At 42.7% G+C, this 22,175-nt stretch overlaps 1 protein-coding gene across 1 annotated transcript in view; it reads right to left on the bottom strand.

Moving 5' to 3' along the window:
* Nucleotides 1-3,177: 3,177 nt before the first annotated feature.
* The window catches only part of LOC116978248 (solute carrier family 22 member 4-like), a 34,403-nt gene continuing 15,405 nt past the window's right edge, over nt 3,178-22,175 (bottom strand). Inside the window, exons 6-10 of the mRNA XM_033029248.1 lie at nt 21,034-21,134; nt 13,740-13,954; nt 12,631-12,813; nt 6,750-6,885; nt 3,178-3,333 (exon numbers count right to left, since the gene is read on the bottom strand). Of these exons, the coding sequence (XP_032885139.1) occupies nt 3,258-3,333; nt 6,750-6,885; nt 12,631-12,813; nt 13,740-13,954; nt 21,034-21,134 (711 nt within the window). The 3' untranslated portion in view covers nt 3,178-3,257. The remainder of the gene's footprint in view (nt 3,334-6,749; nt 6,886-12,630; nt 12,814-13,739; nt 13,955-21,033; nt 21,135-22,175) is intronic.

A 22,175-nucleotide genomic window follows, 5' to 3' on the forward strand; every position in this document is an offset into this window, starting at 1 on the left:
TCCTTTTTCTCCAGAGACGCTGTTACTCCAGCATTCTGAGTCTTTTTTTTGTAAACCAGCACCTGCAGTTTCTTTGGTCTCCTGTCACTGTAGCCCTGCATGACGTTACCCTTCCTTGCTGTGCCTCGGAGCCATTCTTGGTGCCACAGACCTGGCTGCCGCTGTTTTGTTCCGAACATTCCTCACCTGAACAGATGATGTTTCAGGTTGGCAGACACAAAATGCTGGAGTAACTCAGCGAGACAGGCAGCATCTCTGGAGAGAAGGAAAGGGTTACGTTTCGGGTTGAGACTCTTCGACAGACCCGAAACGTCTATCCAGAGATGCTGCCTGCCCCGCTGAGTTACTCCAGCTTTTTTGTGTCTACGGTGTAAACTAGCATCTGCAGTTCCTCCTACGTGTTTCAGGTTGGGACCCTTACCAAAGGACCTTAATCTGGACCCTTAATCTGGACCCACTGCAGTTCGCGTACCGCCACAACAGATCAACGGTGGATGCGATCTCGCTGGCCCTCCACTCCGCACTGGACCACTTGGACAACAAAAACTCATATGTCAGGCTGTTATTCATTGACAACAGCTCGGCATTTAACACAATCATCCCCTCCAAACTGGTTACCAAACTCGCAGAACTGGGTCTCTGCGCATCCCTCTGCAACTGGATCCTCGACTTCCTCGTCCACAGACCACAGTCTGTTCGTATTGGTGGAAATGTGTCAGCCTCGATAACAATCAGCACGGGAGCACCTCAAGGCTGCGTGCTCAGCCCCCTGCTGTACTCACTCTATACCCATGACTGCATAGCGAACCACAGTGCGAACTCCATCATCAAGTTCGCTGACGACACCACTATTGTGGGGCGTATCACTGATGGGGATGAGTCAGAGTACAGAAGAGAGATCGAGCAACTGTCCATATGGTGCCAGCGCAATAACCTGGCCCTCAACACCAGCAAAACCAAGGAACTGATTGTGGACTTTGGAAGGAGTAGGAGGGGGACCCACAGCCCCATTTATATCAACGGGTCGATGGTTGAAAGGGTCAAGAACTTCAAATTCCTGGGCGTGCACATCTCTGAAGATCTTTCCTGGTCCGAGAACACTAACGCAATTATCAAAAAAGCTCATCAGCGCCTCTACTTCCTGAGAAGATTACGGAGAGTCGGATTGTCAAGGAAGACTCTCTCTAACTTCTACAGGTGCACAGGCGAGAGCATGCTGACCGGTTGCATCGTGGCTTGGTTCGGCAATTTGAGCGCCCTGGAGAGGAAAAGACTACAAAAAGTAGTAAACACTGCCCAGTCCATCATCGGCTCTGACCTTCCTTCCATCGAGAGGATTTATCGCAGCCGCTGCCTCAAAAAGGCTGGCAGTATCATCAAAGACCCACACCATCCTGGCCACACACTCATCTCCCTGCTACCTTCAGGTAGAAGGTACAGGAGCCTGAAGACTGCAACAACCAGGTTCAGGAATAGCTACTTCCCCTCAGCCATCAGGCTATTAAACCTGGCTCGGACAAAACTCTGATTATTAACAACCACTTTCTGTTATTTGCACTTTACCAGTTTATTTATTCATGTGCGTATATATTTATATCATGGCATATGGACACATTTATCTGTTTTGTAGTAAATGCCTACTATTTTCTGTGTGCTTAAGCAAAGCAAGAATTTCATTGTCCTATACAGGGACACATGACAATAAACTCACGAACTTGAACTTAATCAAACATTGTTTGATCTCTCTCTCGGACACTAGACGTAGGCAAATCGTCTGAAGCTAAGCTATCAATTAGCTTGTGTAGACTCAATGGTCCAACGTCCCTATTTATGAATGGCCACTAAGATCAGTCGCAGGAACAATGTGACAAGACCAGCAACACAATCAAGGACCAGTCTCACCCCGGTCACTCCCTCTTCTCCCCTCTATATTACGTGTTGCTAATAGCAATGTTGTGGGACTTGCAGAGCTTTTTTTGAAAGTTTAATTTGGCTCTGAAATGTTTCCTTTTTCAAAATCTGCAAGGTCTTGACTGCATTTCACGCTGGCTATTGTAATTTACGAGTCCCGACGCCAGATGGTGGTGTTGTACCTAACATTAGGCTGTTGCATTGGGTCTGAAAAAGGGTCTCGACCCTTAACGTCACCTATTCCTTCTGTCGCCTGTTTCGGCTAAATTACTCCAACTTTTTGTGTCCATATTAGGCTGTTGCAGGTTGCTCACACTGACAGCAGATGGCGGTGTTGGACCTCTGTATGAACACTTGCAGTTTGCTCACACCGACAGCAGATGGCGGTGTTGTACCTATGTATGGACACTTGCAGCTTTCCACATCTACCACCAGAGGGCTGTATTTTACAGCACCAACAGGGTGCCAGTTTCCACGGCTATATGATGGTGATATTGGATAAATAAGGAACTGTAGAAGCTGGTTTACACCAAAGATAGACATAATGTGCTGGAGTGGGACAGGCAGCATCTCTGGAGAAAAGGAATGGGTGACGTTTCAGGTCGATACACTTCTTCAGACCCGAAACATCACCCATTCCTTCCATCCAGAGACGCTGCCTCGCCCCGCTGAGTTACTCCAGTGATTTGTATCTATCTTTGGAATAAACCAGCATCTGCAGTTCCTTCCTACATGTTTTGGGTTGGGACACTTACGAAAGGACCTTAAGTGAACATGTTAAGGGTTGGTTCATAGCATTTAATAAATTGCTCTACAAAGAGGAAAATATCCAAGGAATATAATGTAATCGGATGTAAGAAAGACATAAAAGGTTCATAAGGTACACGAAAATGCTGGAGAAACTCAGCGGGTGCAGCAGCATCTATGGAGCGAAGGAAATAGGCAAAGTTTCGGGCCGAAACCCTTCTTCTGAAGGAGGGTTTTGTCCCGAAACGTTGCCTATTTCCTTCGCTCCATAGATGCTGCTGCACCCGCTGAGTTTCTCCAGCATTTTTGTGTACCTTCGATTTTCCAGCATCTGCAGTTCCTTCTTAAACATAAAAGGTTCATGTTGTTTTTAAAAATAATATCTTAGAGAAAAGGTCCAGTAACTTGGTTTCGTGAAACTTTGGAAGAATCATCAAATCCTATTCCATGCAGAAGATTTGATCATTTCACTGTGATCACCAGGTATCTCAGTTTCATTCTGTATCTTAACAGAAGAAGTTGCCACTCCTGAAGAGTTGGAGCCTGACCCTAACGGCAATGAATTCCTCAGTCGCTTGGCTGCTGGTGAAGATCTGTGCTCAAAGCATTTCCTCTTTGAAAATCACCACATTGTTTTCTCTGGTTTGAGTTGAATCAGAGTGAGAACATTTGCACCTGTATATGAAGAAAATAAGCCATGAACCATGGACACATACTGAATCATTTTCTTGTAACACTCTACAAATGTATCATTTATTTCAAGTCAAGTTATTTTTAATTCAACAAAGTTCAGTGCTAGAGTTTATCATCATGGGCTGTGTGTTTGCAACAATGCATTGTTGTGACACAGATTGCTAGCATGTGGGGTCCCTGCACGCAGGTTTTTGCCAAACCATCCCGTGCATTACTTGAGAGAATTATACAATCAAATAGCTAAAAAAAGTTAAACAAGCAAATGTTTCTACGTTTCTACTATATAGTGTCATATAGCGTGGAAACAGTCTCTTCAGCTCAACTTGCCGACACCGACCAACATGCCCCATCTACACCAGCCCCACCTGCCTGCACTTGGCCAATATCCCTCTGTCCATCCTATCCATGTTCCGAAGACAGACACAAAAATCTGGAGTAACTCAGCGGGTCAGGCAACATCACTGGGGAAAAGGAGTAGGTGAACTTTTGGGTTAAGACCCTACTTCAGACTATCCATGTACCTGTCAAAATGTTTCTTACATGTTGCGATAGTACCTGCCTCATCTGTTATAACATTCAAAACAGATGAAGCGGATACATTACAGATAGGATAGGAAGGGGATTGAGGACTATGGGCCAAATGTAGGCAAATGGAACTATTCCAGTGTGCAAACTTGGAATTCAGTCCTCCCATAAATAAACCTGAGACATTTTCTACATTTTTCATGCATACCAAATTAAAGGTGTTGTATTTGAATGCACGCAATATAAGAAATAAAGTGGATGAGCTTGTGACACAGTTAGAAATTGGTAGGTATGATGGTGTGAGAATTACAGAGAAGCAAGAGGATCGGAGCTGAATCTTTAAGGTTATACATCCTATCGGAAAGACAGACAGGTGGGCAGAGGGGATGGGGTAACACTGTTGGTAAGGAATGAAATTCAGTCCTTGGCGAGAGGTGACATAGGATCACACGATGTAGTATCATTGTGGATAGAGCTGAGAAATTATATGGGGACAAAGACCCTAATGGGAGTTATTTACAGGACCCCAACATATTACAGGCCAGGATATAGGATACAACTTGCATCAGGAGATACAATTGGCATGTAAGAAAAGCAATGTTACGGCGGTCATGGGAGATTTCAATATGCAGGTAGACTGGGAAAATCAGGTTGGTACTGGACCCCAAGAAAGAGAAATTGTGGAGTGCCTCCGAGATGGATTCTTAGAGCAGCTTGTAGTGGAGCCTACCAGGGAAAAGGCAATTCTGGATTTACTGAACCGGATTTGATAAGGGATCTCAAGGTAAAGGAACCACTAGGAGGTTGCGACCACAACATGATATGTTGTAACCTGCAATTCGACAGGGAGAAGGTGAAATCGGATGTGCCGGTATTGCAGCTGAACAAAGGGGACTACAGAGGCATGAGGGAGGCACTGGCCAAAGTTGTCTGGAAAGGGACCCTAGCAGGGATGATGGTGGACCAGCAATGGCAGGAATATCTGTGAATAATTCGGTAGATGCAGACCTTTTCATTCCAAAGAGGAAAAAAGATTCCAGGGAGAGAAAGAGGCGACCGTGGCTGACAAGAAAAGTCAAGGACAGTATAAAACTAGAAGAGAAGGCATATAACATTGCCAAGATTTGTAGGAAGCCAGAGGATTGGGAAGCTTTAAAGAACAACAGAAGGCAGCTAAAAAGGCAATATGGGGAGAAAAGATGAAATACGAAGGTAAGCTAGCTAATAATATCAAAGAGGATAGCACAAGTTTCTTCAGTTATATAAAGGGTAAGAAAGAGGCAAGAGTGGACATTGGACCACTGGAAAATAATGCAGGAGAAGTGATAATGGGGAATAAAGAAATGGCAGAGGAGTTGAATATAATGTTTGCATCAGTCTTCACAGTGGAAGACACCAGCAACATGCCTGAAATTCAAGAGAGGCAGGGGGTGGAAGTTAGTGGAGTGGCCGGTTGGGTCTGACTTTGATGGTTGGTAAGAATTTCGAGTCCATTATAAAGGATGAGGTTACGGAGTTCTTAGAAGTTCACAATAAAATAGGCCGAAGTCAGCATGGCTTTGTGAAGAGGCGGACTTACCTGACAATTTTGCTGGAATTCTTTGAAGAAGTAAATAGCAGGACAGACAGAGGAGAGCCAGTAGATGTTGTATACCTAGATTTTCAGAAAGCTGTTGATAAGTTGCCACATGGGAGGCTGCTAAGGAAGACGGGCAGATACTGGCATGGATAGCAGGTTGGCTGGATTGCAGAAGGCAAAGAGTGGCATTAAAGCGTGCTTTTTCTGGATGGCTGCCAGTGACCAGTGGAGTTCCGCAGGGGTCGGTGCTGTGGCCACTGCTCTTCACGTTGTATATTAATAATTTGGATGAGGGGATTGTAGGCCTTGTGGCAAAGTTTGCGGCTGATACGAAAATAGGTGGAGAGGCAGGTGGTGTGGAGAAAGCAGGGATTCTGCAAAAGGACTTGGACAGGTTCATGGAGTGGGCAGAGAAGTGGCCGATAGCATATAGTGTAGAAAAGTGTGGAGTCATGCATTTTGGTAGCAGGAATAAAGGCGTAGATTATTTTTGTATTGGGGAGAGAATCCAGAAATCGGAGGTTCAAAGGGAATTGGGAGTGGGGTGCAGGATTCCCAAAAAGTTAATCGGCAAATCGAATCAGTAATAAAGAAAGCAAACGCAATGCTAGCATTTATTTTGAGTGGCCTTATATACAAAAATAGGGTTGTAATGCTGAGGCTCTATAAAGTGCTGATCAGACCACATTTGGACTATTGTGAGCAATTATGGGCACCATATCTGAGGAAGGATGTGCTGGCTCTGGAGAGGGTCCAGAGGAGGTTTACAAGAATGATCCCAAGAATGAGTAGGTTAACATATGATGAGGGTTTGACGGCACTGGGCCTTTACTCGCTGGAGTTTAGAAGAATGAGGGGGGACCTCATTGAAACTTACAGAATAGTGAAAGGCTTGGATAGAGTAGATGTGGAGTGTCTAGGACTAGAGTTCATAGCCTCAGAATTAAAGGATGTTCATCTAGGAAGGAGATAGGGAGAATTTTTTAGTGAGAGGGTAGAGGATCTATGGAATTCTTTGCCACAGAAGGCTGTGGAGGCCAAGTCAGTGGATATATTTAAGGCAGAGATAGATAGCTTGTTGATTAGTACGGGTGTCAGAGGTTATGGGGAAAAGGCAGAAGAATGGGGTCAGGAGGGAAAGATAGATCAGCCATGATTGAATGGCGGAGTAGACTTGATGGGCCGAATGGCTTAATTCTACTCCTATCACACGATCCACACTAAAACTATTGTCATTTAGGGCATAAGTTATTTTTAAGAAAGGAAAAAAATGAAAAAGACCACGTTGACTTACCATGTCATTTTTTGCATTTGGTCAATTGTATCTGGAAGAGGAATATTGAACGTTTCTGGCAGAAACAAGACCACAATTGCTGAGAACACCATCAACACCCCCATCACAATAAACGGCAGGTTCTCTTGATAAATACCTGTGAAAAGAAAGCATACATTTACCTACAAGTGAAAAATCAACAAATTAATATAAAAAGCCAAAGTATTTCATGCAGAAACAAGGGTTCTGAACTTAAAGAAAGGTAACTTTGAGGGTATGAGACGTGAATTGGCCAAGATTGACTGGCAATTGATTCTTAAAGGGTTGACGGTGGATATGCAATGGAAGACACATCTTCCCATCTTCTCGCCTTTCTGGTTCCACAGAGACCGTTCCCTCCATAACTCCCTGGTCAATTCGTCCCTTCCCACCCGAAACACCCCCTCCCTAAGTACTTTCCCTTGCAACCGCAATAAATGCTACACTTGTCGCTTTACCTCCCCCCTTGACTCCATCCAAGGACCCAAGCAGTCTTTCCATCTCCTCCAACCTCATCTACTGCATCCGCTGTTCTAGGTGTCAACTGCTCTACATCTGTGAGACCAAGCAAGATTGCTTTGCCCAATACCTCCGCTCAGTTCCCACTAACCAACCAGATCTCCCGGTGGCTCAGTATTTCAACTCCACCTCCAATTCCGAATCTGACCTTTCTGTCCTGGGCCTCCTCCATGGCCTGAGTGAGGCCCAGCACAAATTGGAGGAGCAGCACCTCATATTTCGCTTAGGTAGTTTACACCCCAGCGGTATGAACATTGACTCCACTAATTTCAGATAGTTCCTGCTTTCTCCCTCCTTCCCCTCCCCTCCCCTTCCCAGCTCACCTACAAGCCTACTGTCTCCACCTCTTTCTTTCTTTTTCCCTCCCGCCCCCCACCCCCTGACATCAGTCTGAAGAAGGGTCTCGACCCAAAACATTGCCTATTCCTTCTCTCCATAGATGCTGCCTCACCCGCTGAGTTCCTCCAGCACTTTTGTCTACACAGAGATAAAATGTAATCGTGGACAGTCATTCTGGGCGGAAAACTGGGAAGGTGGAGGGATGGAGAGAAAGGGAAAGCAAGGGTTTCTTGAATTTAGAGTTGATAATCAAAGCGTGCACAAGTCATTTCCATTTTCAGGTTTGGGTGATTTGCATTGTTCCTGATCTGGTTACTCTGATATGGCTTCTTGGTGGGGAGATGGGAAACATGTTTTGAGTTTCAGTTGAAGTTTGAGTTTAGTTTATTGTCACGTGTATCGGGGTACGGTGAAAAGCTTTTGTTGCATGCTCACTAGTCAGCGGAAAGACGATATATGATTCAGACAATACATGATTAATCATCTGCTTGAGACTGTATGTTGCAGGGCAAAGATTATTGAGGGCTAATAACTAGTAAATAGGGATGTGGATTGTGCTAATGTGGTGACGGGGAACCGCAGACAAAGCCCAAAAGTAGAGACATGGGATGCAGCAGTGACGACACTCATTGTATAAATGTGTGTACATATTTATACAATGGTATATGGACACATCTGATCTGCTCTGTATTCATGCCTACTATGTTCTGGCGCACTAAAGCAATGCAAGAATTTAATTGTCCTATCAGGGACACATGACAATAAACTTTCTTGAACTCTTGATGATGTTATAGCGTGCACCCATCGTTGTAACAAAAAATTGGATCTACTGTCAACTAATTTAGACTTGTGGATAATTGTTTTATTCTGTAATCAAGACCTAGTTTGTTACCTAATTAAGTCTTTCTGTAACCTCCCTTCTGTAATTAAATCCTAGTTTTATTGTTGATCAAGTATCTGTGTAATCTTGTCAGCTGAGAATGTAAAAGCTGTATCAAAGTCGTGCTCAGTAGATCATCTTTGACTGGTCTCCTGGTGCGCACCAGTTTTAATGCATGGTCCGTTACTCTGGAACACCAACTCTGTGCTGCCTTTCCATTTGCTCCTACACTGGACTCAAATTTGTTTGATACCTTGTCATTTTCCTGAGCAGAACATCACACTACCCAATATTACTGGATAATTAGAACATTATTACTGGGAAATTAAAAACAAAAACTTGCTTACGTTATTATTGCAATCCGTTAGGACATTGCTAAACTGATATGGGTTGTTTTGCTTTTATTATCTTGAATAAAAATGCATTATTACCTTGTACTTAATTTCAAATAATGTGAGAGTATGTGTTCAGAATCTGTCACTCCTTCCTTTAATACATCCTCAAGTACTGAGATATGACCAAATATCATTGCATTTTTCAACTCTAAAATGGTTTCATCAGCTCACATCTCCACTTACTTGATATATTCTATAGCTGGGGCACTGTTCCATTCACCTCTTCTCCATTGAGGACATTGGACTTTGATTAAGGAACTATGGGTGGCATAGTGGCGTAGCAGTAGAACTACTGCCTTGCAGCGCCAGAGACCTGGGTTCGATCCTGACTATTGGTGCTTGTCTGTACAGAGTTTGTACGTTCTCCATGTGACAGCGTGGGTTTTCTCTGAGATTTTCGGTTTCCTCCCACACTCCAAAGATGTATAGCTTTGTAACTTAATTGGCTTGGTAAAATTGAAATATTAACCCTAGTGTGTGCAGGGTAGTTTTAATGTGCGGGAATCGCTGGTTATTGTGCGGGGATCGCTGTATCTCTAAACTAAACTAAACTAAATTGATATGCCACAATGCACTATGAGGATGAGGACTATATTTTGCTCTCTGTATCTTCCCCATTGCTCTATCTATTGTTCTTGAGTGTGAACTGATTGTATGTTTGAGTGTTTCCCAATCAGAAACCTTGGATGAACTTTGAGATCCGCACTCTCCTGAAGTCCAGACACAGGGCATTCACATCCAACGATACAGTGGCCTACATGAAGACCAGATACGACCTTGGTAAGGCCATCAAAAAGGCCAAAAGGGACTTCTGCTCCAAACTGGAGGACGAGACAGATGTTCGGCAGCTGTGGCAGGGTCTGAATGCAATCACCTCCTACAAGGCAAAACCAGGAGGCAGCTCGAATGCCGGTGTAACATCACTCCCTGACGAGCTCAATGCGTTTTACGCACGCTTTGACAGGGAGAATACTGATGTGCCTTCCCGATCCCCCATTCGCTGTGATGGCATTTCAGTCTCAGTCACAGAGGCCGATGTCAGGAAATCCTTCAGAGGGGTGAACCCCCGAAAAGCACCTGGACCTGATGGTATACCCGGTCGTGTTCTAAAAACCTGTGCGGACCAACTGGCGGGAGTTTTTACGGACATTTTCAACCTCTCACTTCTGAGGTCTGAGGTCCCCACCTGCTTTAAAAGGGCATCAATTATACCGGTGCCCAAGAAGAGTAAGGTGACATGCCTCAATGACTATCGACCAGTGGCACTAACGCCGGTGGTGATGAAGTGCTTTGAGAGGTTGATCATGGAGCAAATCAACTCCGACAAAAACCTGGACCCACTGCAGTTCGCATACCGCCACAACAGATCAACGGTGGATGCGATCTCGCTGGCCCTCCACTCCGCACTGGACCACTTGGACAACAAAAACTCATATGTCAGGCTGTTATTCATTGATTACACCTCGGCATTTAACACAATCATCCCCTCCAAACTGGTTACCAAACTCGCAGAACTGGGTCTCTGCGCATCCCTCTGCAACTGGATCCTTGACTTCCTCGTCCACAGACCACAGTCTGTTCGTATTGGTGGAAATGTGTCAGCCTCAATAACAATCAGCACGGGAGCACCTCAAGGCTGCGTGCTCAGCCCCCTGCTGTACTCACTCTATACCCATGACTGCGTAGCGAACCACAGTGCGAACTCTATCATCAAGTTCGCTGACGACACCACTATTGTGGGGCGTATCACTGATGGGGATGAGTCAGAGTACAGAAGAGAGATCGAGCAACTGTCCATATGGTGCCAGCGCAATAACCTGGCCCTGAACACCAGCAAAACCAAGGAACTGATTGTGGACTTTGGAAGGAGTAGGAGGGGGACCCACAGCCCCATTTATATCAACGGGTCGATGGTTGAAAGGGTCAAGAACTTCAAATTCATGGGGGTGCACATCTCTGAAGATCTTTCCTGGTCCGAGAACACTAACGCAATTATCAAAAAAGCTCATCAGCGCCTCTACTTCCTGAGAAGATTACGGAGAGTCGGATTGTCAAGGAAGACTCTCTCTAACTTCTACAGGTGCACAGGCGAGAGCATGCTGACCGGTTGCATCGTGGCTTGGTTCGGAAATTTGAGCGCCCTGGAGAGGAAAAGACTACAAAAAGTAGTAAACACTACCCAGTCCATCATCGGCTCTGACCTTCCTTCCATCGAGGGGATTTATCGCAGTCGCTGCCTCAAAAAGGCTGGCAGTATCATCAAAGACCCACACCATCCTGGCCACACACTCATCTCCCTGCTACCTTCAGGTAGAAGGTACAGGAGCCTGAAGACTGCAACAACCAGGTTCAGGAATAGCTACTTCCCCTCAGCCATCAGGCTATTAAACCTGGCTCGGACAAAACTCTGATTATTAGCAACCACTTTCTGTTATTTGCACTACCAGTTTATTTATTCATGTGTGTATATATTTATATCATGGTATATGGACACATTTATCTGTTTTGTAGTAAATGCCTACTATTTTCTGTGTGCTTAAGCAAAGCAAGAATTTCATTGTCCTATACAGGGACACATGACAATAAACTCACTTGAACTTGAACTTGACTTGAACTTGGTATATCTGATCTGATTGCATAGCATGCAAAACAAACAACTATATACGTCTATAAGTCCATCCCTCAGCCTCCTGTGCTAGAAGCAATAAAGTCCAAGCCTGCACAGCTTTTCCCAAATAGCTCAGGCCCTCATGTTCAGGCAACATGCTCTTAAATCTTCACTGCACTCTTTCCAGCTTAGTAACATCCTTCCTGTAGCAGGGTGATCAAAACTGCACACAATACTCCAAACACGGCCTCTCAAAGTCTTGTGCAACTGTAGCAGAACATCCCAACTTCTACACTCAGTGCCTTGACTGATGAAGACCATTGAGCCTAAAGCATAGTGCATAGCAAGGAACTGTAGATGCTAGTTTATACCGAAGATAGACACAAAATGCTGGTGTAACTCAGCGGGACTGGCAGCATCTTTGGAGAGAAAGAATAGGTGACATTTCGACTCAAGGCCATTCTTCAGACTGAGCTAGGGGAGAGGGAGACATAAAGATATGGAAGGGTAATGAGTGAAAACGACAGATCAAAGCAGAGAATGATAAGGAAATGTAGAATGGTTCATTGCTAGCTGAGGGGAAGGTGACAAGGAGGCATACAATCAATAAAATGAAACAGAAGGACAGTGAAACTAGTCAGAGATCTAGGGTTGGGGAGGGATGGAGAGAGAGGGAAAGCAAGGGTTACTTGAAGTTAGATAAATCATTTTTCTTTACTACCTAATCTACCTGTGATCTATGTTGGGATAGTGTAAAAAATCCTCATAATCTACAAGAATAGTGTGGCATGGTGGCGCAGCGGTAGAGTTTCTGACTTACAGCGCCAGAAACCCAGGTTAGATCCTGACTATGGGTGCTATCTGTATGGAGTTTGTACATTCTCACCGTGACCTGTGTGGGTTCTCTCTGAGATCTTTAACTTGCTCCCACACTCCAAAGACGTAAAGGTGTGTAGGCTAATTGGCTTTGGTAAATTGTAAATTGTCCCTAGCGTGTGTTGGGTAGTGTTAGTATATGGGGATCGCTGGTCGGTGCGGACTCTGTGGGCCGAAGGGCCTGTTCGCGTGGTGTATCAGTATATTAAAAAAACTAAACATCAAGAGATGTCATTGTTACCTTACCAAGTAAAACAATGTAAGGAGAAATAATACTGCCAATTCCGGAAGCCATTGAACTCACTCCAAAACCTGTGTTTCTAATGGGGGTTGGATACAGTTCGGAGGTGTAGACATAAACCATGAATACAGCACATGTGCTTCCCAGTTTTCCAATTAGCACCAGCACTGTAGAAAGTGTTGAATGATCTAGAAAAAGCAGAAAGAGCTGTATTAATGCTATCGGTCTGCAAGCGGCAAGCTGTGTGGATCTGTCACAAACGTAACACAGAGCTTAGTTTTCACCAGTTCAGTTCAGTTTAGTTCATGGTCACTAGGTGCAATGAAAAGCTTTTGTTGTGTGCTAGCCAGTCAGTGGAAAGAAAATACATGATTATAATCGAGCCATTTACAGTGTACAGATACATGATAAGGGAATAATGTAGAGATTAAGGAGATCATAGTTAATGTAAGCAATGTTGCTGTAGGAGTAGAGATTTGAGAGTGTGGAGCGAGTGTAATATGTGATTGTAGATCTGTTTCTGTGGCTAGCACGCTAATAATCACCTGGGATGGGCACCATCTTGTCTGCTTTGGTTACATGTACATGTTAGCTCCAAAGAGTAAACATCGGGAAACTTTTGTGTCTTTTCTCTGCCTTTAAAATTGGTTTGTGTGGGTTTATTTTTGAAATAAAGGAAGCAATGCAGTGTATTTCATCTTTGCAAACTGACAGCATCTTATGATGTGATTTTTGACATTTTGGTGTAAGAGATGGTTGGCCATTCAATGAAGCTTGTTCATTTGGTAGCTCAGACTGTTAATTGCTTCGATAAATGGCATAGCGGTAGAGTTTCTGCCTTACAGCACCAGAGACCCGCATTCAATCCTGGCCATGGGTGCTGCCCGTATGGAGTTTGTACGTTCTCCCTGTGACTCCCTGGAAAATTGTAAAATTGCCCCTAATTTGTGCAGGATAGTGTTAGTGTACGGGATGATCGCTGGTCGGCACAGACTTGGTGGGCCCTAGGGCCCTGTTTCCACACTGTATCGCTAATGTAAAGTGCAGTCTGAAGTCTAAAGGCTTGTTCACGATTATCACACTAGGGTCACTGTAGGAGCAGTGTAAAACTTACTTGATGGTATGAGGTTCATGAAGAGCAGAACACCTCCACTTAGAACTAGAATGCCCGCATGGCTGAGTCTGCGTGGACATTTCCAGAGGAGAAACCAGGATGCGAAATTGGCCGGAATCTCAATGGCACCAAAGAGGAAACAATTCAGATAGTCGTTGCCATGGAGATTGGGGATGCTCAGAGCCAGACCAAAGTATCCAATTATTATAATCATCCTGAAAAATAAAAGGCAAAATACTTCTTGTCAAACACTTTTGTTTTAAATGTTCTCCCAACCTGTTTTTGTTGTCTTGTAGAGTCTCATTGTCTGTAACTCATTTTCACCTAGCTCCCAGCCAACAATGGTTGCGTCATCATTCGTAATTTTTTTGCATATCTTTCATTCATATCTCTCTACATCACCATCTATATTTCTCGTTTCCTCTTCCCCTGAGTCTCAGCCTGAAGAACGGTCTCGACCCGAATCGTCACTTAAGGGCCTGTCCCATTTGGGCGACCTAATCTGCGAGTTTTGACGAGTTTGCCCTGGACTCAAACACGCAGCATGGTCGACACGTGGTCCTAGGAGGTCCTATGAGGTAGCTGGAACACTCCTGCCTGCTCGAGGGAAGTTCCCGCCCACTCGCGGAAAAAATTTCAGGATATTGAAACATTTTCCGTGAGTAGATTTTGGTCGGCATGGGTCTTTTTCACTTGTAGTGCAGTGGAGTGGGGTCGCTATTTACTTACAGGCACTCGAGGGCAGCCGTAGGCAATCTCCTTCACTGTCCGGGCATTTTGATTGGCTCCTTGAAGTTTTCAGGACCTTGGAAGACCTACCGGTAGGTAAAATGCCCACTAAACTTTATTAAACTTCTTAAACTTCTTCTCTCCCCTGCTCTCCCCCTTCTCTCCCCCTTCTCTTCCCCTTCTCTCCCCCTTCCCTCTCCTTCCCTCCCCTTCCCTCCCCTTCCCTCTCCTTCTCCCTGCCCCTCCCCCCCCCGCCCTCTCTAAAGGACTTACCATACACTGTGGCAGCCGTTTACCTTCATCTTCATCGCGCAGACAGCGCTCCTCCGCATTCCCCGACCCCCACCTTTGTGGTGTGTGTGTGTGTGTGTGTGTGTGTGTGTGTGTGTGTGTGTGTGTGTGTGTGTGTGTGTGTGTGTGTGTGTGTGTGTGTGTGTGTGTGTGTGTGTGTGTGTGTGTGTGTGTGTGTGTGTGTGTGTGCATGCGTGTGTGTGTGCAGCTCACAGTTCGTTCAATGCAGCTCGCGGTTTCAACATTTTCCAGGCGAGTGCCCTCGAGCTTGAAGGTTGAAGACACTCTTCTGGACTCACGGATTAGGTCGCCAAAGTGGGACAGGCCCTTTATTCCTTTTATCCAGAGATGCTGTCTGACCCGCTGAGTTACTTTTGTAATCTTTCACCGATCGGAACAAAACTTGGCGGCTTGGAGCGGAGGAGAACGGTGAGTAAGGTGGCGAAAAATCCCTTGCGATATAGGGTAGCGTTTTTGCGCAAATTTAATTACAACGTGGACCGGAAGTGGTCAAGATGAGAGTTTTGGTAATATTATACATAGATAGATAGATTGATCAACTGCAGAAATTGGAAGAGAAATGTAAACCCCCTCCCCCTGCTGCAGAAGGCAACAAGAGACGCAACAAGAAAGAATGGACTGTGTGAATCTCCTCTTTAACATTTAAATTGTTGTTATACTTTAAGAATTATTCACATTTTAAGCTTTAATAAATCCCTTTTCCACTAGCCGTGCCCGTCAGCTGTACCTGCGCAGCAATACCTGCGTGTTCTACGTCACCATGGGAACCCAATGGGAGGGAATGGCTGCGCCACCGGAGAGCCACTGAGTGGATGGGGTGGGGGGCTGAGGGGGGGATGGAGTGAGTGTGTGGGGGGGGGGGGGGGCAAGGGGCGGCTTGGGGGGTGGGTGAGGGGAGGAGGGGAGATCAGGGGCGTCACAACCGGGACCCGTCAGCCGCGCCTGCGCAGTTAGGTGCTATGCGTGAGTGGTGGCATATTGGAATTGGTGGAGAGGTGGAATATTGCGTTGGGGGACCAGCCCTCCATGTGAGAAATGGACCCAACGGGTCCCACTTAGTCTAGTACATTGCTAAAACTCTCATCTTGTTTGTTTCTATATTTGTTTATTTCTATATTTGTACCTATATTTGCGCAAAAACGCTACACGATAGCGCTACAATTTTTGGCCCACCTTACTCACCATTGTCCTGTGATGTAAATGAAACAAGCTTCGTTCAGATTGATGGTATATTTTACACTATTGACGTTTATTTATTTATTTATTTTAAAATTATTTTTATTAGAAGCATATGTACAAATAATAATAAGCGACAATTTAATTACAGCTTTCTTACATAGCTTCAGTTATTTGTTTTTTTAAAGAGTGAGGTAAAGGGAGAAAGAGAAGAGACAGTAATGGAAAGAGAAGAAGAGAGAAAAAGAAGAAGAAAAAAAAGGAGACGCAAGGAGAAACTACCAATGACAAGATTATGGAGATAGATCCTGGAAATGTTGAGCGTAACTATTCATCCAGTCCCAAACTCAGCTTTCAATCCTGATTATGAGTTAAACCAGTTTACCTTTTCAAATATTCAATACATGGAGACCATATTCTAACAAAAAGTTCTGGTTTGTCAATCAAGCCAAGTCTTATTTTTTCCAAATGCAAGGGTCACTTCTGTAACCCACATTTTAATTGTGGGGGCTGCTGGTTTTTTCCAAAATGTTAATATTAATTTTTTCGCAGTTATTAGACAGTAGTCAAAAAATTGGCTCTGACTTGTCGTAAAGTTTGTAGTATGTTCTGATAATCCTAATATTATTAATTTTGGCTCTGGGTCCAATTGGATATTGATAACTTCAGAAATAATTTTTAAAATGTCCACTCAGAAATGTTGAATTTTTATACGTTAGGTTGGCTTCTTGAAATTGACATCTATCTAGAACAGACGGGGAAATATTTGGAAATATCCTATTTAATTTTACCTTCGAATAATGTAGTCTGTATAATATTTTGAATTGAATCAAGGAGTGTCTAGCATTTAGCGAACAGTGATTTATATATTGTAAACTTTCATTCCATGTGTCTTTTATTATGGGTTGAGACAACTCATCTTCCCATGCCCGTCTATATGATTCTGAAAGCGGGACCTCAGTATCTAGGAGGATATTATAAATATAAGATATTAATTTATTTGTGTTGGGAAGTCTATTCAAATATTCATCAAGGGTTTCTGGAGTCCTAAGTCTGTAATCTTGCATATGTAGTTTTACATAGTCTCTAAATTGCTGATATCTAAAAATATTATTAGCGTGTAGCTCGTATTTCTGCAGTAGTTCCTGAAATGAGAGAAAAATACCATTTTGGTAAAGATCTCCCACCGTTTTAATTCCATGGGTTTTCCATTGAACAAATCCTCTATCTAGAACAGACGGTTTAAAAGAATGGTTATTTGCAATCGGGAGAAAAAGCGATGAATTACCGAATTTTAGAGTGGGTTTTAGTTGTTTCCACATATGTATGTATAATCGGATTTCCTCCGTATGTTTTTTTTATTCAAATTAATCAGAGCTAAGAGAATCGAGCCTATTTCAAAAGGTAAGCAGTCCTCCTTCTCCATCTTTAGCCAATCTGGTTGTTGATCAATGTCATCCAACCAGAAGGTAATATTTTTAATATTAACTGCCCAATAATATTATAAAAAGTTTGGTAAAGCTAATTCCCCATTAACTTTGGACTTGCATAAATGTTTTTTTATTTATTCTGTGGTTCTTATAGTCCCAGATAAAGTTTGTAACAATAGAATCCATTTTTTAAAATAATTCTTTTGAGAGGTATATTGTAATTGATTGGAATAAGTATAATAATTGTGGGAGAAAAATAATCTTTATAGCATTAATTCTACCAACTAAAATGATGGGAAGTGTTTTCCAATATTAGACATTTCTGTGTAATTTAGTAAGTAGAGGAGAAAAATTTGACTTCAATAAAGAAGTATATTTCTTAGTCACATAGATTCCAAGGTATTTAAACTGATCATAGGCGATTTTAAAAGGATACTGTTGAAGTGTAAGGGTTTTGTTCCATTATTGGCATAATTTTGCTTTTATTCCAATTAATTCTATATCCCGAGAATGAACCAAATTGAGTTATGGGATTTAGTAAAGTCGGAATGCTAGTTTCTGGGTTTGTGATGTATAATAATACATCGTCTGCATATAACAACATTTTATTAACTGTGTGTTTAGTATTGTACCCATGTATTTCTGAATGGGATCTAATGATCTCTGCGAGTGGTTCTATAACAAGGGCAAATAGAAGTGGGGAAAGTGGGCATCCTTGTCTACACCCTCCGGATAAATTAAATTTAGGTGACACCATTTGATTTGTCTATTCTAGTTGTTGGGTTTGTAGATAGGAGTTTCACCCATGAGCAGCAGTTTTCACCAAGATGACATTTTTCCATCACAGAAAAGAGGTAGGGCCATTCCACTTGATCAAATGCTTTTTCAGCGTCTAACGAAATGATTGATAAATCTTCAGTTAATATTCTATTTTAATATATAATATATTAAATAAATGTCTTAGATTACAGAATGAATATCGTTTCGGAATAAAACCTGATTGATCGTGGCGTATTAACTTGTGGACCCCCAAACTTAATCTGTGAGCTAAAATTTTGGCTAATATCTTTTGATCAGTGTTTAAAAGGGCTATGGCTCAATACGAGCCTGGGTCTTCAAGATCCTTATCTTTTTTTGGAATTAGTGTTATTGTTGATTCAGTCAAAGTTTGTGGCAATATCTGTTGATTAAAAAGCGTAACTATATGGAGTCTGTAAGCATGGGGGGACCAGGTCATTAAATATTTTATAAAATTCATTGTTCAAACCATCGGGACCAGGGGTCTTCCCATTTTTCAGAGATCTAATAGTTTCTTCACTATCTGTTAATGTTATGTCTGCGCCCAGTAAGTCTCTATCTTTCTCACTTGAACCTGAAAGATTGCATTTCTGCAAAAAAATTTGCATGTTCACTGAGCTGTGTGTTGTTTTTGCTGAGTATAGTGTCTGGTAATATTGCAGGAATCTATCATTAATGTCCTTAGGTAGCGTGAGCAAATCTCTCTTTTCTGATCTGATTTTATAGATTGTTCGTTCATCCTGTAATTTCCGAAGTTGACGTGATAACAATTTCTGTGGTTTATCATCAAATTCATAGTTTATTTGTTTAGTATGCTGGAATAGCCTTAAAATTTGAGCTGAGAGTATATGATTTAACCTATATTTGAGAGCGGCAATTTTGTTACGTTTTATCATAGGAGCAATCGCATTTTCTAAATCCAACTGGCTTATCTCTCTTTCTAGTTTGTGTTGTTTAGTGCGAATCTTCATATTTTGAGAAGCTTGAAATGAAATAAGACACCCTCTAACGAATACTTTGAAAGCTTCCCATAAAAGGGACGTAGATGTCTCTGGAAGGTCGTTCATCTGGAAAAACATTTAAATCTGCATGTTGAGGTAGTCATAACATGCCCTGTCGTTTAAGATTTGTGGGTTGAATTTCCAGTGTGTCTGCTTTTCCGATATTCCTTGTATTTTTACCATAAAAGTTAAAGGGGGATGATCTGAAATGATAATATTGTGGTATCGTGAGTTATATGAATAAGGAATAAGTTTGGAGTCCACTAAGAAATAATCAATTCTTGAATACGTTTTATGTACTGGAGAATAGAATGAATACTCTCGCCCTGAGGGGTTTTCAGTTCTCCAAACATCTTTAATATTGGCAGTATTTATGTATGAATTTAATAGTTCACACGTCTTGGATTTTGACATTTTAAATTTTACAAAGACCCACTTTAAAAACTTCTTTCCCGCCCTCCCTGCCCACCTCACAATGACATCACAATGGGATCCCAAATTTCATTTACATTTAAAAAAACTCAGTTTGGGGCAATGGGTCAGCGGTGGAATATTATAGACAATAGACAATAGACAATAGGTGCAGGAGTATAGGTGCAATAGGTGCATGTTGAACTAATATTAATTAAAAAGCACATGCCTAGGATTCCATAAGGGCAACTTGATAAAGCAAACCAATAATAAAATGTCCATTGGAGAAACAAGGATCTGCAGTTACTGGAATCTGAGCCAAACAAAGTGCTGGACGAACTCAGCAGATCAGGCAGCATCTGTGGAAGGGATGTAGACAATAGACAATAGACAAAAGACAATAGGTGCAGGAGTAGGCCATTCGGCCCTTCAAGCCAGCACCGCCATTCAATGTGATCATGGCTGATCATCCCCAATCAGTACCCCGATCCTGCCTTCTCCCCATACCCCCTAACTCCGCTATTTTTAAGAGCACTATCTAGCTCTTTCTTGAAGCATCCAATGCCTTGGGGACGGGCCCAACGGGTCCGCACATGGTCTAGTATCCATTATATCTTATGACATCCTTCCTCACTGTCTACAAAACCTCCAATATTGGTGACATCAGCAAAAATACTTATCCATCCATCTACATTTACATCCAGGTTATATATAGAAAGCACAACATCAGAGGTCCCCGCATAAATTATGGTTCGTAAGTTAATTGGCCTCTGTAAATTGTCCCCAGTATGTAAGGAGTGGATGAGAAAGTGGACAATATAGAACTAGTGTGAACGGGTGATCGATGGTCAGTATGGATTTGATGGGCGGATAGAAGTTTTTAAAGTGGGTCTTTGTAAAGTTTAAAATGTCACAATCCAAGACGTGTGAACTATTAAATTCATACATAAATACTGCCAATATTAAAGATGGAAGGGCCTGTTTACTGGCACAACTAAACTAAATAATTAAAACCTGGTCAGTGGAAAATATTTAGAGATTAGTTTAGTTTAGTTTAGTTTAGTTTTGACTAGTTTTGGAAACAGGCCCTTCAGCCCACCAAGTCCGCATTGGCCAACAATCACCCGTCCACTAATTCTGTTAAGCCAGTTTTGCATCCTACACACCAGGGGCGATTTTACAGAAGCCAATGAATTTACAAACTGGCATTCTTCGGAATGTGGAAGAAAACCGGAGCACATGGAGGAAACCTACGTGGTCACAGGGAGAACGTGCAAACACTGTACAGACAGCACCCGTAGTCAGGATCGAACTGCGTCTCTGGCGCTGTGAGGCAGCAACTCTACCGCTGTTACACTGTGCCGATAAAATAACATATTCCTCACAGATTATTGTTAATAAACACTTCTGAATATTCTTCTTGAAACTCATACTTACCACACGAGTGCGCTAATGACTGTGATGACTTGGATATTGCGAGATTTTATCAATTGAGTAACTGGAACAGATTTTACTTGTTTATTCTGTATATGTTCAAGCTGGAAGAAAAAACAGAGGATTCAACATTGTGTCGGCTCAGCGGAAAGTGTCAGTATTATTATCCACATCTCCCGATTCATATTGGGCATGTAATGGTCCAGGAACTGATTATTCACAGTTTGTTCTGTGAGCTTGTGAATGAATTATACTTTATTGTCACATGTGACAAGTCACAGTGATATTCTTTGTTTTGCACACTCAAGATATGCAAATAGGTGCCATACAAAGAACGCTGACAAAATTACAAAGTATCCCATGCCAGGTCCTCCTTTGTCCCTTTTGGTCCTCCTTCAATATGTGCTGAATATTCTCCCACGTTTAAATTCCAATTAGATTCTGAGTTGTTACAACATCTGAATCTCGATCAATAGTGCAAACCCCATAAATAGTGCTCTGAAATTTAATTCGAATTTTTGTAAAAATGAGCAGTTTATAAACACAAGGAACTGCAGATGCTGGTTTACAAAAAAAGACACAAAGTGCTGGAGTACTTCAGTGAGCCAGGCAGCATCTCTGGAGATATTTTAACAAATTACTGTTTCAGTAGAGGAACTACTGTCCAGTATTGGTTAACGTTTGTGGAGATAACTTCTTACAACCAATCATTTCTAGATTGTGACATCTGTGTATTACACAAGGGGCGGCACAGTGCCACAGTGGTAGAGTTGCTGCCTTACAGCGCCAGAGACCTGGGTTCAATCCTGATTACTAATATTTTTGCTGTCTGTACGGTGTTTGTACGTTCTCCCTGTGACCATGTGGGTTTTCTCCGGCAGTGCTGGTTTCCTCCCACACTCCAAAGACAAAAAGGTTTGTAGGTTAATTGGCTTCAGTAAATTGTCCCTAGTGTGTAGGCTCATGTATGGGGTGATCGCTGGCTGGCATACTCATGGGGCCGAAGGGCCTGTTTCCATGCTGTTTCTCAAAAGTCTAATATAAAGTCCAACTCCAAAGCAGAATATTTTTCTTTTCTGCATATTACAAGCAATAGACTAATTTTAGTTTTCCACTAATAAAGGTTTATAGGATAAAGCGCATGG

Source organism: Amblyraja radiata, chromosome 11 (genome assembly GCF_010909765.2).
Source record: "Amblyraja radiata isolate CabotCenter1 chromosome 11, sAmbRad1.1.pri, whole genome shotgun sequence".
Classification (NCBI taxonomy): Eukaryota; Metazoa; Chordata; class Chondrichthyes; order Rajiformes; family Rajidae; genus Amblyraja; species Amblyraja radiata.